This window comes from Squalius cephalus, assembly GCF_949319135.1.
Source record: "Squalius cephalus genome assembly, chromosome: 9".
NCBI classification, from domain to species: domain Eukaryota; kingdom Metazoa; phylum Chordata; class Actinopteri; order Cypriniformes; family Leuciscidae; genus Squalius; species Squalius cephalus.
In genome coordinates this window covers 28,517,793-28,537,752 of record NC_137130.1, presented here as the reverse complement: position 1 = coordinate 28,537,752, position 19,960 = coordinate 28,517,793, and the positions used below count along the sequence as shown (strand labels likewise).

The 19,960-nt window shown below is 36.9% G+C and overlaps 2 protein-coding genes across 2 annotated transcripts in view; one reads left to right on the top strand and one right to left on the bottom strand.

Annotated features, from left to right (window-relative positions):
* The window catches only part of enox1 (ecto-NOX disulfide-thiol exchanger 1), a 456,290-nt gene that overhangs the window by 324,888 nt on the left and 111,442 nt on the right, over positions 1-19,960 (bottom strand). The gene's annotated exons all lie outside the window — the stretch shown is intronic.
* On the top strand, positions 1,212-19,381 carry chmp2ba (charged multivesicular body protein 2Ba). Its single transcript, XM_079880926.1, has 6 exons — positions 1,212-1,528; positions 4,716-4,807; positions 11,256-11,450; positions 16,015-16,117; positions 17,111-17,217; positions 17,629-19,381. Exons 1-6 carry the CDS (start codon positions 1,495-1,497, stop codon positions 17,746-17,748), a joined length of 651 nt encoding a protein of 216 aa, XP_079737052.1. The 5' UTR covers positions 1,212-1,494; the 3' UTR covers positions 17,749-19,381.

Genomic DNA, 19,960 nt, shown 5'->3' with positions numbered 1-19,960 from the left:
GTCTGTGTGCTCGGGGCAAGATGGATCACCAGTGGGCTTATTACCATTATTAGCACATTTAGTGCTAGTCCCTGTTGCCAACCTTGCTGATTGTAGGAAAACATCTCCCTAATAACCTTAACGAGAATAACGCCCCAGGATGCGCCATGTCCTCCTCAGAGAGAGGGTATAATGTGCTGCGGGACACACATCCGCTAGCCCTCCCAAAGTCACTCCTGTCTCGCTGGCTCCGGTTTCTTTGCTGTGGGGCAGTAATCTCCTGTCTGCTCCACTTTACCATACCATGAGAATTACACCCACAAGGAACTGAGCCACAAATTGTCCAGACGGATGGAGCGTAAAATTGATAAGAATATTAAATTTGCCATTGACAGTGCTATGGTGTCTATAACCTGCACTAAAGTCCACTGGAGTGATGGATACTCCAGAAGAATAAGGGGTTGGCAATGGTATACGTTACAATAAGGTCTCATTTGTTAACGTTAGTTAATGTATTAACGAACATGAACTAACATTGAGCAATACGTTACATTATTTATTCATCTTTGTTAATGCTAGTTAATAAAAATACAGTTGTTCATTGTTCATGTTAGTTTAACTATTGTTAACAAATACAACTTTTGATTTTAATAATGTAGGCTATTAGTAAATGTTGAAATTAGCATTAACTAATGAATGCTGTAGAAGTACTGCTCATTATAGTTCATGTTAGCTAATGAAACCTTATTGTAAAGTGTTGGTTTGTTTATGTTGCAGTGACAACAATGTCAGTGCTTTGTTAACCTATACATTTATTGGAATATATTGTTGTGATAAATAGTGAAACTGTAATATAGTCAATATGCAGCTAGCTGATATGTTGATCTTTTGTTTATTTATTTAAAAAAACATCATAATGATTCTTTAATTTTTTACAGGTGGCCACAGTTTCAACTAAATTAAACACCCCAGAATTTTAATCACATTTTGCCGCCACTAGTTCATTTTAAATTGTCTTGCGGTCGGTGTGACGAATTCATTTTTTAGAGTACAAAAACTCAATTACTAGTTCATAAAAACTGTATGTAACATAATTATGGAAGAATTGAAGAAAGAAAAAAGTGGTATTAAATGATTTCCGTTATGTTACACCTCAGGACACAGGAAGCAGAAACTGCTTGAAATGTCTTGTCAATCACCCGTGTGCAGTTTGAGTTTGCCTAGTGCTAGAAGTGACAGAATCTCATTTCCATCAAGTGAAGACGCGTGAAGAGTATTTTGAGGGGTGAGACACTGACCCCTACAGGACGCGCGAAGAACTGCACCCCAAACCCGCAGCCCGTGACGTCACGCCCATGCGTGGCTCAATGGGATCATGTGCTGGAAAGTCAGTTGTACTGACAAACAAGGAATTCGGGACCTTTGAGTAGATCGATAGTCTGTTGAGGCAGTTAGGCAGAGAAACTAGTTTTACATTGAATTAAAAAGATAAAACACAGTCTAAGTTAAGTCATCATGGCATCTCTGTTTAAAAAGAAGACAGTCGACGGTAAGTCACTTTGTTAACTGTTTTATTATAGATTTTCAGGGTCATATCCCTCTTATAATTCACACCTGTTTCCCTGCTGCATCTTTTAAAACTTTATCAGCTTGTTGTTATCAGCAGTTTTTATGTTGTTTACGGAGCGAAGTCACAGTTAAAAGTAAGAATATTTGCTACATAACGATGTTTTGGTTGTTAACCACTGTGAATGGACAATAGACTACATTATTTAGTGTTTCATTTAGATTATGGTATCATGTTTGTCTGTCCGTGATCTGATATGTCGTTTATTTACATAAAAGTAGGCTAATCATAAAAGTAATGTTTTGCCACTGTACCAAAAGTGGAAAAACTACTGTATTTCTTTGTAAAAATGACAAAAGAACACAGCCATCCATCAAGATGTGTCTTTGTCAGTGTCCTTTATTTACGGGTCCTTTTTAGGTTCTTTTACATTGAAACAGTTGAAGCAATTTGTTTATGAAGATTGCAATCTGCATTATTGATGTTTATTGCATCCTCACTAAAACAGACATGCACTCAATGGACAGTGCTGATCTGAAACCTGAATTTGGCACAGTTAACTGGTTACATTAACTGGTTAGTTGCCTCAAGACTCAACTGTATTCAATGATACTCACCTTATCATTGAAACACATCCATCCAAAAAATAACAAAAGAAGCTTTCTTCATTCATACAAGTCATGAAGATGAGTTTGGCTGTACTGACCTTTTCATTTTAAACAGTTCTTTTTAAATACTGCATTGTCAACATCCTAATTTGAGATCATTTTTTATTCAATTTATTCAGTCAAAACAAAAGCTTTTACAGGATAACTATATTCAAACTCATACGTGTGATATAGTCTATATAATACATGACTGATATATCTATCAGTAAAGCACAAGAGTAGGTGGTAAACTGAGAATCAATCACAGTCTTTACTCACATTGTGATGCTTTTTCCATGGTCAAGTTGAATTCCCATCATTTCCGAAGCGCTGTCCTCGTGACCTTGGTGCCAAGGTGAGTCGAGAGTCACCGTGCCAAAGTATCCTGTCAGATGGCAGAGCTGCTTTAGCTCGCCGAGTTTTGTGGACGATAACCCTCCCTCAATAGTACGTTTTCGATACGTCATCTTTCGCGTAGACTTCTACGTGTACACAAACTCTCTCATCAAGGTTAGGGATGGGCAAGTAACACAATTATAATGATAATTAAGTAAAAAAATGTATATTCACAAACTCTTTGTAACTTTTCTTGTACTTTTCCTGCTTTTGCAACATATGAATAAAGTTTTATTTCACTTTATTCATTTATTAGTTCTCTCCAGATTTATAATTTTAAAATGTAAAATATATAACTAACTTAACTTGTTTTTTCTTTTTAGATATACTCTCGTTTTGAATATTTTTATGTTAATTAAATTTTTTTAAATAATTAAAAAATATTTAACTAACTTGTTTTTTTCTTTTTAGTCATATTCAAAAAATGTATATATTTATTGAATTTTTTTTAAAAAAAATTAAAATGTTATATTTAGCTAACTTAACTTGTTCTTTTCTTTTTAGTTATACTCTCATTTTTAACATTTTATGTTTATTGAACATTTTTAAACATTTAACTAACATCTTTTTTCTTTTTAGTCATATTCTGATTTTAAAACTTTTTGTTTATCGAATTTTTTAAAACATTCAACTAAATAGTTTTTTCATTTTAGTAATTTTATCATTCTTAATATTTATTTTATATTTATTGCTTTCTAATTACTTTTTCGACCTATTTGCATATTCATTTGTTCCTTTTTTCTGCATCCTTCTTTTTTTTTTTTTTTTTACTTTTCCTATAATTCATTCACTCATTTACTTGTTGACTACTATACCATATCTTTTCGCCTCTGAATTTAAATTTCACCTTTTTTAAATATAGTTAACGCTAGGGAAGGGAAGCTCACAAGACTCCACTCTTTACTGCTTTAAAAAAAAAAATAAATAAAAAAAAAAGGTTTAAACCATTTTCCTGCTAAAACACCATCTGTGGCTTCTAATATTGGCCATTTAACCTCATGGGATGTTACTGTATGATTGGCATTCATGAGGGCACATGGTGGGCTGATTGCTGTGTGTGTGTGTGTGTAGGAGAGCGTATCTTCCCTATAGGCGTTGTGGCTGCACACTCTGGCACTAGAGGAGGAACCTGATGTTCAGTGCATATGTTTAGCTTGTCCCTTAAATGCATGAAAACATGAAGGGCATGATTCTGCTGGCCTTGCATTCAAACAAATTATTTGTATTTTATTTTTCCCCCAGGCTCATTAGAGCATATTTCATTTGCTGCAATATTCAGATCCAAAAGAAGCTGTTTTTATTCAATCTCTGATGAATTGAGAGTCAAGAAATTATTGTTCAGCTTTTTGTCCTTTGTCTATTTAAGTGCTCTTGTGTGTGTATATATTATCTAGCAATTATTTAAGGTGCCTGATCTGATTTTTATTTATTTATTTATTTTTTTCTTCAACCAGATCATACTAGTTTTTCTTAACCACAAATCCTGGCCATTCAACAACAACAACAAAGCTTAAATATGAGTACAAATATTGCTAATAACCAACAATATTTATTGTGCGCATGTTGTGAAAGGACTATTCGAGCTTCTGTAACGAAAGCTTTTGTAACGAATCATTAGAAAGTCAATCTTTTACCTGATGTCGTTGCCATAATGCATTTCTATGTGTTGCTTTTTTTGAGAATTTTTAGATTTTTGAGAATTTTTAGAATGAATGATCAAAATGAAAAACAATGCAGATTTATTTTTACAGCCATCTTTGATCATATTGACCAGGAATGCCAATAATTCTGACCACAACTGTGTGTGTGTGTATATATATAGGCCTATAAATATAATAATGTAGTAATTGGTATTGGTATTACTCCGCAGTGGTAGATGGCATATTTATTTATTTATTAGTTTTGCATATTGTGTAAATAAAAGTTCTGTAAGAAGTTTTCCATTGTTGAAGCATATGCTAAGTCAGCCAAACGCCTTGACATTTGTGTGTGTGTGTGTGTGTGTGTGTGTGTGTGTGTGTGTGAATAAAAGGGAGAAAAAAAACCTCAGTTTCAGATCAGTGAACTGTATGAGGATTTTCCAGACGGTTTTATTGCATGTTCTTCTCTGCCCCGTCCTGTCACAGATATCATTAAAGAGCAGTCCAAAGAGCTGAGAGGCACCCAGAGACAAATCACCAGAGACAGAGCTGCCCTGGAGAGACAGGAGAGGCAAATGGTAAGTGGAACAAAGCAGTTTCATATCTGTTAACTTCAACTCCCAACATCCACCCTTCCAGCGTCATGTGTCGCTGCTTGTGCAAGGTAGTCCCTCTTTGATTAGATTTGTATTGCTTCAAAGAATAGAGTAAGCTAATTAATTTTTTTTTTTTATCTTTCTGTTAGTTGCATTTAGAAAAAGGTAGATTAGGTGGCCTTTATAGCTTTAAGTTAAAGCGAATTGTTCATCGCTCAATACTCATGAGGATGACTTCAGTGTTCATGTCTAAAGCTCAGAAGAATCCAACATTTCCACTCACTCTCTCCATTTACGCTAATTGTTTCTATGTAAACATAGAAATGTGCATAATTGCCTCCCAAAAGGGCTTCTTTTTTTCTTCATCTGTGTTGTAATTAGACATGGTTTTGCTTTGTTATCTGTTTCATTTTTTTAAATGACCTATATTGAAAGAGAGCTTCAGGGCGGTCATGAGCTGCTGCTTAAATTCCCCATTTACACTCATAGTGGCGTCCCAAAGCCTGAGAACACACTGAAAATCTAGGATACAAAATCTCACTTAACTGGAAATTTAAAGACAATTTTTATATGGTGGGTAAATGATAAAAAATTTTTAATAAAAATATTTTTTTTCAGCCAGGATCACCATCCATGATCTTATCATGCTTCTTTTTCTTGATGGTTTTTAAAGTTGGCATGAAATGGAAGTTGTGATAATCTTTTCTTTCCTATTGTGATGTATATATGAGTGAAACAGCTTCTGGAACAAGAAAACATGTAGGGCGGGGCTTGATTTTGTTCATCGGAAACTGATTGGATGGTTGTGGTTTGCTATTGGACGATCTTATGTGAGTGACAGGTTGTCCCGCCCTCGCATCAGTAAACGTGTCAATAGAGAAGAGAAAAGATGTCGCTGCAAGAGGAAGGGGAAGTTATTTTGATTAAAGATTACGAGGACACAAAAAATAATGACATGCATGGAAACATTTTTAATTTAATAAAAAAATTTGAATAATTATGTTTAGCCCTACAAGGGAACAGAACAAAATAAACAAGAATGACAGATCATTTAGGCCAAAGTGGGGGTGGGTGATATGGCACAAATCTTATTAAACAACAGGAAAAATACAATAAAAGAATATTAGGCTGCTGTCACTTTAAGACCTAATGCACGGATTTAATATATTTACACATCTGATTTTCTCCCAGTTGTTTACGTTCACTTAGTTAAAACACAACCAAGTGTATCTTTGTAAATAACAGTTTAAGCGCAATAAGACGCAAAAGACAACTTATTCACAACTTGCGCTGTGTGTCCTCAGAAAAATGTATGTGCTTGTAAAATCATTTGAAAGTTTTAACTGGCAGGGCTTTAAAGTACATGCAAATAATAAAATGTGCACTGTAGCATGATACTAGCGTTCTCTCTGTAAAGACAGATCGTGGCGACATTTTAATATTTCACAATCTAATATCATCATATCGCATACCTCTAACCCTGCTGCAGATGGCATCATATCTGTCAACTGCTGGATAAATATTAGTCAACTGAATTGGGTCATACTCAGCATTATCTGTTCTCTGAAGGTAAGGGTTTTGTTTAGCACATCAGTCTGTCACTTTTATTCTAGTTTTCCAATCCACAGTGCTGCCTAGTGGCTGACGTGACAATAAAACACCTCTAATAGATGCTTCAGCTCTGTCTCACTCAGCTCTCTGCACATGAATATTTATAATGAAGGCATATCATTGTTATCATGGTGTTACTTTAAAAAAATGCCCCATTCCAGTCATATTTTGATAGTGACAGACAGGCAAACATGGGCAATATTCTCAGAAGCTGTCACAAAATGCCATTGTGTGTTAAAGTAGGACAGTGCTGTGTGTGTGTGTGTGTGTGTGTGTGTGTGTTTTGCTTAGCAGGCATCATGTGAGGAGAGTGCAGCACCTGGACTAATGTGTGTTTCATTAGAGTTATTCTGTCTAATAGGCCTGTTTAGCTGATCAGCATGTGTTTACCTGAGAGACTAACATTAAGAGCACACAAGAGAAAACAGAATCTGCTGAGTTAAATGTTCAAAAGAATTGCCTGGGATTCAGATTATGGATTTAATAATGGCTGTCTTAAAGGTGAAGGGTATAATTTCTGCACAACTTGTGGCACCAAACAGAATTTATTACACAGCTCTGTGGAATACTTGATTCTGATTGGTCAGTCGCGCCATCCAGCGGTATGTTATTCCCCGATAACAACCTGTAAAAACTGATAACATAGGCTCATTGTTTTAAATTTATTTTAAAATGTAATTTATCCCTGTGATGGCAAAGCTGAATTCCATTACTCCAAACGTTATACTTTCTCATAAAAGAAAGGGTTTTGAAGGGGTAGTTCGGCCAAAAATGATATTTAACCCATGATTTACTCACCCTCAAGCCGTTCGAGATGCATATGTCAATCATCTTTCAGACGAACACATTTTCAGTTATTTTGTGCGGTTTTGTCGTAAAAATATACATATTTAAAACTTTATAAACGAAAATATCTTGCTTCCGGCAACGGTCGACGCGCATTCACGGCAGATGGATGCCGGCGTATGACGTAGCGTTTTATTTAGCTGTACTTCGTTCTACGTCACGGCGCCTCCTACGCTACGTCCTACATCATACGCCGGTATCCATCTCCCGTGAACGCGTGTCGACCGTTGCCGGAAGCAAGATATTTTCATTTATAAAGTTTTAAATATGTATATTTTTACGACAAAACCGCACGGATTACCCTCAGAAGGCCTTCGTTTATCCCCCTGGAGCCGGATGGATTACTTTTGTGAAGGATGCATTAGAGCCCGACCGATATGGATTTTTGGGCGCCGATGCCGATACCGATAAAAAAAAAGCCAGATACCGATATATCGGCCGATATTATTTATGTGTATATTATAATACAGTAGCAATATTATTTATGTGTATTATAGTACAGTAAGTTTGGACACACTTTCCAATTGGTGTGTGCAAACTTTTGATGGGTACTGTATATAGAATACACAGTATAAACAGAATAAATATATAAACTAGGGCTGTCAATCGATTAAAAATTTTAATCGATTAATCGCATGATTGTCATGAGTTAACTCTTTTAGTTAATTTTTTATTTGTTCTAAATGTACCTTAAATTAATACTTTTCAAGTTTGTAATACTCTAATCAACGTGGGCATGGATAAATATGGATGCTTTATGTAAATGTATGTTTATTATTGAAACCATAGTCAACATGGAGCATGAAGACGAGACATGTTTCAAAGGTCATAGATGTTTTTCAAAGAACTTGTTCATGTCTCTCTCTGTGCCCATTTTGATGAAGCTAAATTCTCAATAAAACTGTTTTCATTGGTATATTTTACTGTTTCTGTTGTCAAACAACGGAATGAATATGAAATGGTGACTGAAACGCGACCCATTAAGACATAACCAGCTCTCCCTTCCAAGATGTTAATCTGCACAAAAATCCTGATAATCGAGCCGTCGTCTGATGAAATCAAATACACATAAGATAAACACAATATCTGTTTTGCGATTTCGGCTATACTTGCATGTAAAATTAGAGAAGCAACATCATATCTGTGTGTGTTTAACTGAATTAAAGCGCTGCTCCTCTCTCCAGCGCGAGACGCAGAGAGAGAGCGAGAGAGAGAGAAAGGCGCGCGCGCGTGCTGGAAGAGCAGTACCGGCGGCACCGGTAGATTCTCAGAAACTAAATAAGGTTTGGGCGCTTTGTTGAAGGGAAAAAAATCGCTAAATGGGTCTGCAATGTCGCTAAGTTGGCAACACTGTGTATCTCCATTTCTCCAACTAGGTTTTGGGCCACGGGTCAAACAGAAAATACTCGTTAATCGAGCGTTAAAAAAATAGTGCCGTTAATATGATTTTGCGTTAACGCGTTATTAACGCGCTAACTTTGACAGCCCTAATATAAACGTTTTGCAATGATAACTCAAATGTGGTGATTAAACACTTGTGTGACAAAGATATGTAATGGAGGCAGGGTGAATGATAGAATGAGAATTTGAGCTGTAACCAAACTAGTTTGCATTGCATTTTATATTATATTATGTTTTAAATACTCTTCTATTTTTAATCTTAATTTCTCTAATCTACCAGTGGAGGAAGAACTCAGATCTTTTTAGTAAAGTAAAATTAATAATATCATAATGAAAACGTTTATAATTACATATGTACTACAGTAGTTTTATACTATTTTAAATAAGTAGTAAGCAAGCAAAATGTACAAAACGTGAAACTAGGCTATGGCTGGACCCGAATATTCGAATATTCATTCGGTGGGTTGGTATTTGATTTGAAAATTTGACATTCGAATATTTGTTGTTGTTGTTTTTTTCACATCTGGGATCCCCCGCGAAACGGTTCTCATTCGCGCTTGAATAAGGCCGGCGACACACTGACTGCGTGGCATGGCCGTTTTTATTTCGGCTCCCATGTTAACAGGCTGCCTGCTTGAGACACGCGTCTCTCAGGCGCGGCTCGAGCCACGCGGAAAACGCATGCATGCCAGAAATAGAACCGACGCGCAAGTGTTCCAGCAACGGGAGTCTTCTCTGGTAGCGCAGAACAGCGGAGTTTGTATGGAGGAAGTGCATGTCTGAGCTTGTGTTTTGGATTAAGCTGTGTTGCTTTGACATTGTGGAAAATAGAATAATAGAAACAAAATGTATTAGCCTTTTTACCTGTTATTATCAATCTAAATTAATCTCGTTTTTAATTTTAACTTAATTTCGTTTTTCTTTATTTAAATTCCGTTTTTCTTTATTTAAATTTCGTTTAATTTCTTGATTTAAATTTCGTTTAATTTCTTTATTTAAATTTCGTTTTTCTTTATTTAAATTTCGTTTTTCTTTATTTAAATTTCGTTTAATTTCTTTATTTAAATTTCGTTTAATTTCTTTATTTAAATTTCGTTTTTATTTATTTATATTTCGTTTTTATTTATTTAAATCTACCCTTTACTGTGTCAGTAATTTTGTTAGTCAGAAAAATATTAGACTAGGCCTACCTTAAAAGTATTGCTTAATTTAACAGACCTGTGTGTGTGCGTTTTACTAACAGTGTCCTTCTCAGACGCGTTCTCTGCCTGCGTGAGGTGCGCCGCTTCCCGCTCGCGCTGTTCTGTTGTTTACTAAAAGTGTATTAATTCTGAACGTGTCGCGTCTCCATCTGGCTACTTTTAATGCAAAATGGCCCTATATAAAGTGTTATAATTACATCAATTATTGGAATATTGCTTGATGTTGTAACGTAGCAGAATGAGCTTTAACACTGTGTCTACACCGGACGCAGCTGTTATTTTTTTGCCACTTTTGCCAGTTCTTTGTAACAGCTTTTAGGTGCTTTATTGGCAGCGCCATCCTTACATAAATCACTGCACCCAGCATTTTTTTAAATATTAATTTATCGGCCGTTATAAATGCCGATACCGATAGTTAGGAAAATGCCTAATATCGGCCGATAATATCGGCCCGCCGATATATCGGTCGGGCTCTAGGATGCATGCACATTTTGGGACTTGAAGGAGTGGACCCCATCGCTTCACATTATAACCACTGAAAGATCTTAGACATTTTCTAAAATAACTGAAAATGTGTTCGTCTGAAAAATGATTGACATATGCATCTCGAACGCCTTGAGGGTGAGTAAATCATGGGTTAAATATAATTTTTGGCCGAACTATCCCTTTAAGGCAGGGCTTCTCAAACTCGGTCCTGGAGGGCAACTGTCCTGCACAGTTTAGCTCCAACCCTGATCAAACACACCTGAGCAAGCTAATCAATGTCTTCAGGATCACTAGAAACTCACAGCTAGGTGTGTTTGATCAGGGTTGGAGCTAAACTGTGCAGGACAGTTGCCCTCCAGGACCGAGTTTGAGAAACCCTGCTTTAAGGCATAGTTCACCCAAAAATGAAAATTATTTATTTTTATTATTTCATTTTTAATGGTCTCCATCAAATGATTATGACTCTCCAATAAGCTAACATTTCCAGTTACCAGATGCTTGTTAGAAAGGGATTTTTATTTGAAATATGTTTGTCATGTTTTCTACACATGGTGTAGAAAGAGAGCTGTAAAATCATTAGCACTGATGTGGGTCGCCCTCACAGTATCTACACAAACACACACTCACAGTTTCCCACACTGCATCTAATTGCTTGAAGCTCCTCAGGGCTGTTTTCAGACTTTTACTAATGTAAAGAAACACAGACCTCTGGGTCCAAACAAGTAAACATGGCACAAGTTTCAGCTGTTATGGTGTGTGTGGTGCTTCACAACATCATGAACATCTCTGCCTTTTCTGGGTGCCTTTGTTGTTCTGTCCTAGAAGTGAAAACCCAATTTTGTTCCTATTAAACGCGCCATTGTTGATGTCTTTATTCTTACCAGGAAATGGAAATAAAAAAAATGGCCAAAACTGGAAACCGAGAAGCCTGCAAGATACTGGCCAAGCAGCTCGTACAGCTTAGAAAACAGAAGAACCGGACCTACGCCGTAAGCTCTAAGGTCACGTCCATGTCCACGCAGACCAAGGTCATGAACTCTCAGATGAAGATGGCTGGAGCCATGTCTACCACAGCGAAGGTAAGAGCCTCACACCTCCCAATGGATCTGCATGACTACTGATTCAGTTTTCCCGTGTCCATGGAGGACCTTAGTGGGTCCCCCTCATCACAATATTCCCTTCAACATTCCCAGTTCTCCCCCACCCACTGATGACGGCTCTGTATTATTCACATGAAGCCCGATGTGTTCCTGGGAAGTGCTGGAAAAACAGAATCCCTTATGTGGCAAAGAACTTCAAAAGAATCCTTAAACAGGGTTTAATTATCATGTTGTTGAGGAGCTCCTCACTTCACTGGTCTCATTGTGACCCAGTTTTATAGTTTCTGCTCTACTTTTATAAAGATCTCAAATCTCACATTCTCTGTGTATTAATTCACACTGTCCTCATTATCGTTCATTTAGAGTTTTTCCCATGATGCTTGTACAAAATAATAGGAGCCATGTTGTTGTCTTATGGAGCTTAGGATGGAGCCTATGCAGCTTTCTTTGGGAGAAAATTAATAAAGTTATATATCCTCCTGGGACCCAAGAATAGACTTTTGTCCACTGTAGTGGACATTATATTTTAGTGAATTTCTCTGACGTCATACATGTCACATGACACAACCTGGGTGTCCTGTAAAGAGCACATTCAGGACTTTTCAGAGATACCAAATGTTTCACCATGAAAACAACTTCTCATTGGTCTTTAAAAATGTCTGACATTAATTTAGTGATCAAATGTAGCATTCTTATGGAAATATGATAATATATTGTAATTATAATTTAAATTGGACTACTTTTCAAATTGTATTTCATAAAACAACATCTCAGGAAAATGTTAAGGGGTTTCAAATAAAAAAAATATTTTCTGTTACAGAACAGGGCATTGATTTCAAACGTGTCCACTGTAGAGGACACCAGGACTTAAATCATGTTTATCAGGCATTTTGTGAGACACAACAAGTGAATATGGAAATAAATTATACATCAATATTCCTATGAAATATTAGATATTATTATTAAAATGTTGCCAATTATTACTCCAATTATTACACTTCTTTTTTCATTAAATGTTGCTCCAAGAACACATTAAGGTGCAAATTAGATACAGTTTATATATACATTGCATTGAATGGGAATATAAATTTATGGACATTTTACCCACATATTGCATAATGTAAAATGGTGTATCAATTCATTCCGTTATTTCTTTCATAACATAGTTGAGAATAATCTTTATACAAATTTTGGTTGAAAAAATCCTGAAACCCCCAAATTTATTGGTGATTGAAAAAAAAATCCCATTGTTTTTGCCTATACATATAATTTCATGTCATTTTATTTTTTAAACAACTTAGTCCTGGCGTCCACTACAGAGGACATAGCATAACTTATGAATAAAATATTATTTTGCAAAAATGTTTTTTTACCATTTGTTTATTGTGATCTAAACAGTGTGATGACATGGGAAAAAACTAAATTCAAAAAACTTTTTTTTTCTGGGTCCCAGGAGGATATATACAGTGTGTTAAAAAAAATTTTTTTTTTTTTTTTTTAAATGTAATACTAGTCATTGCAGTGGTCTTGGTATCTAGCCTGGCAAGCCAGACCTACATCAAGATGTTAGGTCTGGCAACTCACCATAGACACGGCTCAATCCGAGGGGCGGGATAAACGGCTGTCTTTCAAGTTCCCTCTGCACGCAATAGGACAGCGCTGCAACCAACCAGAGCGTTTTCCCAACAGCGGAGCTTACGTTAGTTGATAGATTCAACTTTTGAATCTGGCTGGCAAAACTATGAACACATCTTCCTTTTTTAAGAATGACTTAAGTGCCATTCTTTGCTCTTTTCTCAAAGAAAAACTTAACTCCAAGTCCTCCAGAGTCGCAGCCAAAGCCGATTCGAAAGACTGTTCGCCAGCAGCTCCGCCATTCTTTGTTTTCAAGTAGCAGGGAACCGTCGCAACTCTGTCGTCATTATGTTAAGCCCGCCCCGCCTACTCTATACACGATGTGATTGGCCTGACCCAATTTAGGTTTTTACAGCTCCGAAAGTCAACGGAGAGTTGCTAGACTACCCTGGCTTTTTTTTTCTATTTTATTTGTTTTTTCTAATATGTATATATCATTTTCATTAGTTATATTTCAGTTTTTGTTATTTTAGTTCATTGAGTTGAGCAACTAGATGAAATATTATGTTTGTTTAAAAAAAAAAAAAATGTTATTCTATTTTCTTTCACATAATGTAGTTAATCATTAATTTATTTAATCATCTACCTACCTAGCCTAATTTATGAGATGGGGGTAGGTTCATTTATTTTACCTCTGGAGACACTTATTTTGTTGAATAAGAAAACAATTTCACAGTCTGCACTTACAGTGCCCTCCACAATTATTGAAACCCCTGGTAAATATGATCAAAATTGGCTGTAAAAAATAAATCTGCATCGATTATCCTTGTGATCTTTCATTCAAAAAATGTGCAAAATTCTAACCTTTCATTGAAGTAAAAGAATGGAAAGTGGGGGGAAAATCACATTATGAAATAATGTTTTTCTCCAAAACACGTTGGCCACAATTATTGAAACCCTTTTATTAAATACTTTCTGCAACCTCCTTTTGCCAAGATAACAGCTCTGAGTCTTCTCCTATAATGCCTGATGAGTTTGGAGAATAACTGACAAGAGATCAGAGACCATTCCTCCACACAGAATCTCTCCAGATCCTTCAGATTCCCAGATCCATGTTTGTGCTTCTTCTCTTCAGTTCAGCCCACTCATCAGGTCAGGGAACTGGGATGGTCATGGCAGAAGCTTCATTTTGTGCTCCACAACACATTTTTGTGTTGATTTTGATGTTTGTTTTGGATCGTTGTCCTGATGGAAGATCCAACCACGGCCCATTATAAGATTTCTAGCAGAAGGCGTCAGGTTTTGATTTTTTATCTGTTGATATTTGATAGAATCCACAATGCCATGTATCTGAACAAGAAGTCCAGGACCTCCAGCAGAAAAATATGCCCACAACATTAAAGATCCAATGGTATATTAAATTGTACACATGGGGTACTTTTTATCCTTGTGTTCACCAAACCCATCTACTGTGTTTGCTGCCAAAAAGCTCTGTTTTAGTCTCATCTGACCACAGAACCCTGTGTTGTTTGAAGATCCAGTCGTGTCTGACAATTAAATTTGCTGGAATTTGTTTTTGGATGAGCGAGGAGTTTTTTTTTTAAACCCTCCCAAACAACATGTGGGGATGTAGGGGTTGTTTGATAATTTTTTTTTTAGGCTTTCTGACCCTAAGACTCAACTAATCTCTGCAATTCTCCATCTGTGATCCTTGGAGAGTCTTTGGCCACTCAAACTTTCATCCTCGCCGTGCATTAAGACAGTATAGACACACGTCCTCTTCCTGGCAGATTCATAACATCTTTAGTTGGTTATAACTTCTTAATTATTGCCCTGATGGTCAAAATGGGGATTTTCAATTCTTTAGCGATTGTCTTACAGCCACTTTCTAGTTTGTGATGCTCAACAATCTTTTGCTACGCATCAGAACTGTATTCTGTGGTTTTACTCATTGTGATGGATGATTAAGGGGATTTGGCCTTTGTGTTTCCTCATATTTAAACTCCTGTGAAACAAGAAGTCATAGCTGGACAGTTTCATGTTCCTAGTCACCCTGGTGTGCTAAAAAAGGTAAATATTAATGGGAATATACTTCAGAGATATTTTACTCGTAAAAAATTCTAGGGGTTTCAATAATTGTGGCCAACGTGTTTTGGAGAAAAACATTTATTTCATAATGTGATTTCCCCCCACTTTCAATTCTTTTACTTCAATGAAAGGTTAGAATTTTGCACATTTTTTGAATGAAAGATCACAAGGATAATCGATGCAGATTTATTTTTTACAGCCAATTTTGATAATATTTACCAGGGGTTTCAATAATTGTGGAGGGCACTGTATAATGCACACACGTCTGATCTCTACCAGTCACTACTGGCATGTCGTATCATCACATAAAATGCAATTTCAGCCAATTAAGTTCAGTCTCTGACTACTCATTGATGGGGTGTTGTTTTTCTCACTCATTTGCAAGCCGTTCCTGTACTCGCACAAAATATTCATTGTGTGTGTATCCATCCAATCTATATTGTATGAGGAAGGAAGCTATTAATATTTCCTCACCCGGCTGTATATGGTGGTATTTGTAGTCAATCATAAGGAGGTAGCTGGTGTAATAGATATGAGATGGGTGATAATGAGGCTGTGTGTAAATAATTCTCTGTAATCAGATAGGACTCATCCTGTGTGTCTGCCCTGCCACAGTGCTAGAGACCCAGAGGGACAGTAAAACAGACTTCTCTCCATGCGACCTATTTTTATGTTCTGTGTCATCTACTTACTGTACTCCCCCTCCTCACCGGATGGTGTGATGTTTAAATTTATGTTGAGCTGCATTCAAAATGTATTTGTCTGTGGTGGATTTTTGTCAGAGCTTGTGTTATTTTTATTACCGTTTTGTGCACCGTAAGGATGCTCTGTTTATTCTCGGGGAACGTGATGGATTGCTTGAACTCTTTCTGTCTCTTAGACTATGCAGACTGTCAATAAAAGAATGGACCCCAAGAAGACGCTACAGACGATGCAGGACTTCCAAAAAGAGAACTTTAAAATGGGAATGACAGAGGACATGCGTAAGTTTTGGATCTGTTCTGGTTGGTTTTTAGCAGTGCAAAAAAATATGCTAAATGATATCCGGACTATGTATGCTTATTGTATATGGTGAGTTTCGTTGTGTTTTTTAAATTTCAGAATCATCAGGAGAGCAAAATAAATAGGCTTGTCAGCACTTCCCATATTTCATTTTACATCAAAGGCCGGGTGTCCAGTCAAGTTTGAGACAATTTATGTCGTTCACTTGGTAAAAGCGACCAAATTACACAAGCGCCAACCTGGACAGGCTGTGTGGCATGCCCTCGTCCTCAAAAACTATTAAAAAAAACTAACTGCATTTAGTAAAGAAAATATGAATAGGACAACATTAAAACTGGCTCATTTTGCAACAAGGACATGGTTTGTGCACACAATGAGTTCTGTGCTGTGAATTGTTGGCAATGAAACCATTGAAATTCGTTATCGTCCAATTAACAATTTTGGCACTGTTGACTCACCACTAGTTTTGAGGAACTAGACCTTAATGCAAAAGTTATAGTCAACATTGTTGGCAAACACTGCCAATCTAGACAGGAAGAGATGGCCTGACCATTCTGTAAAGAGACCAACCAGAGTTTATTTTATTTTTATGTGTCGTTTAAGGCGAATTGTACAGAAATCACTGAAAAAAACAGGAAAATGTGTATAGATAAACAATAACTTATTGGCAAAATAAACAGTTCCTCAGGATATTGAATTTATTATTTATTAGTTAAAAATGTATGAATTTGAATTAATTGATAGTAAGTGCTTCAAACAAAACTCTTAAAAACTTTATCAATGATTTGATGCCCCAAACATGGCAAACTCTATCATATCCAGCGAGTTCATCCTCAGAAGGTCTCTTTCAACCCGATACCTTGTAAACCGTCTTTGTTTCCATGTGGATTAATTGCATCTAGATCCTAAAGCAAAACCATTTGAGAATCACCAGTCTAGATTATTATTAAACTTGTACACATTTCTGTCCTCAGTCAACGATACACTGGATGAGATTTTTGATGAATCGGGCGATGAGGAAGAATGCCAGGACATCGTGAACCAGATGCTGGATGAGATCGGCATAGAGATCTCCGGAAAGGTAAGATTTGACTTTCTTTTTGTCCACCCTGTTCTTGGGACAGCCCCAGCGGCTGCTTTCAGCAGATGGCTGGACTCTGGCTGTGCCTGTGATTACTGTAGGCCTTTCTTTAGATTCATGAGATGCAGAATCATCCTATCTGATTGCAGCAGATGTGTATTCCCTTGGGCCAAAATGTAATTCTCATATTACCATATTCCACAGATTCTTTGTCCTGTTTTTCCCAAATAAAGTGATCGGGCTCTGTTGTAGTAGAACATTTGGCACAAACAATGATCATATTTGATTGGTGCTACATCTATTCCCCAAAACAACAATTAAACTGAGGCTTATGCTGGTAGAGTTTTAGCACCAGGTGATCTGTGAAATCTGAAGTTTTACTGCTCTAATAAATAGTTATTGTTTCCGCAGATGGTAAGAGCCCCGTCAGCGGGAAAGATCCTCCCTGGCGCCTCCCCAGCAAAGTCTAAAGCGGCCACCATTTCAGACGCTGAGATCGAGAGACAGCTGAAGGCTCTGGGAATGGACTAAACCTCTTCACCCTCTGTGCACCCACTGCCAACAAAGGACTGAGTTCATAGTGGGAACGGGGAGTGTCCAAGTAATAAATGAAGGAAAAATGTAGGGAAGAAACATACTCTTTTTGGAGTATTGCAATGAGTCACTGGATTGGATTCATTGGTCAGACATATACAGCAGATCACGGTCTAGATGTTTTGACAAAATGCACACTCAAACTGACATTCTCTTCAAATCTGCTGAACATAGTGTAGGGTTTTAAAGGCCAAGTATCTGATTTTTGTGCCACTAGTGGCTCCAAATGGAATTGCAGCGTTTTGTTTTGAGCAGCATGACTGGCTCAACATCATCTCAACCAATAGTGTGAGCTTGGGATAGGGCTATCTGTTTGGGCAACCAATGGCAGATTGAGAGGGGAGGGGTTACAAAGTCAATGGGTGTGTTCAACTCAAAGCGGCGCTGCGCAGACCGATCGATGAATGACATGAAAGAACTGCATCAAGTCGAACACACCTAATGGCTGCATTCAAAATCATATTCACAAAGTAGTTGGCGAAAAACAGTGTGAAAGGAGTAGTATGTCTGGAGTTTTCATGAAACAGTAGCCAAAATGTACTCTGATGACTACTTCTTCCTTTGACATTCACATCACAATTTCAGTGTCTGAAATCGCATTCTGTAAGGTAGATACTACATTTGGTTTGAAACTTACTTTGCGAGTATTAAAAAAGTATGTTTTATATAGTATGAATGTGTGTAGTATGAATGAAATTCAAAATGAATGAAATGTGACCCACTGTGTCACTTCACTGCCATTCATAAATCCTCTCCTGTGGCCTCATGGGACAGTAAAGTGTTCATCAAAAGCGCACTTCAGAATCTTGGTGGAAGTAGTAGATCTTCAGGGTCAAATATCATGTATTTGGACATATTATTCTGTTGGCTTATTGTTTTTTTGTATACTGTATTTAATTTCAGATGCAGCGAATTAAGTACATGGTGAATGTGTTCTTACTACACATTCATATTACATAGAATGTACTTTTTTAATAGTCGCAAAGAGTTTACTTGTTCAAAAGTACCTACTCAATTCAGAGAGTATACGATTTCGGGGACAGCCATTATTCTGTTTGATGCCAAAACAATTACACACTTCACTTTTAACTTAAAGGGTGCTATTACTGTGGTAACAAATTGTCCTTTGAATCCTTTAAATGCACACCAACATTGGAACGGCATGGGATTCCCATGTGTTATAGGGCTAATCATCTCAAATACGTGTCATGTTATTAAAAGTTGCTCATTACGTGTATTTGTATGTCTTTTTAGGTTGTGTATGACTTAAGGAAGTAAGTTAAGGAATACAGTTTCCTTCGCAGTGAGGTTTGGTATAAAATCTGTATTTCTTACACGTACATACAAACGTATCATGCATGAGAATATTTGTTGATATGATAATGATAATGTGATTTAATCTTATCAACCTTGAAACAAACAATTTATCTGTTGAGTAAAACAAATTGTAGTTCCATGATGGACACATTTAAACTTGAACGATGCGCAACATATCATGTCAGTGTTATGGAAATGATTCATTGTTCAGGTGTTGCGGAGAAATAAATCAATGCTGTGAGTTCAGTTTTCATAGAGTTCATATTCATACTTTAATATAATTAGGGTCTACATATGCAAGGCTGTCGTCTGGAAGTAACAACCAATAACTTGGACCCCATGATTGGAGGTTCCCACACTAATGAACCTGTGGCAGGGATGGGCAACTTTGGTCCAGGAGAGCCACGCTTGAAAAATCGAAGTATATGCTGTGTCCGGACATTTTAAAATGTTCTTTACACTTCAAAGTTCCTTTATGGGGAACCAAAAAATGGTTCTTCTATGGCATCACTGCAAAATTCCCCTTTTGGAGCCTTTATTTGTAAGAGTGGGTTTGTAGAAAGAGCTAACCATCTTCCAGCTAACGGCTGGAACACACCGCATGACTTTTGTACAGATTTGTGCCACGATTTTCAATCTGGACGAGTCGACGCTAGTTGAAAGTCAAAGCCAGTCTGCAGACGCTTAATCCTCTCCCACTGGAACACGTTGACTGTTGGATTTTGCAGAAAATCGCGTAGTGTACAAACTCTGCTTGACACTCTCATTCCATCCATGTTTGATATTTTGAGCCGATTTTAGAACACAAATTTGTTTCCAGGCAAATGTTTCC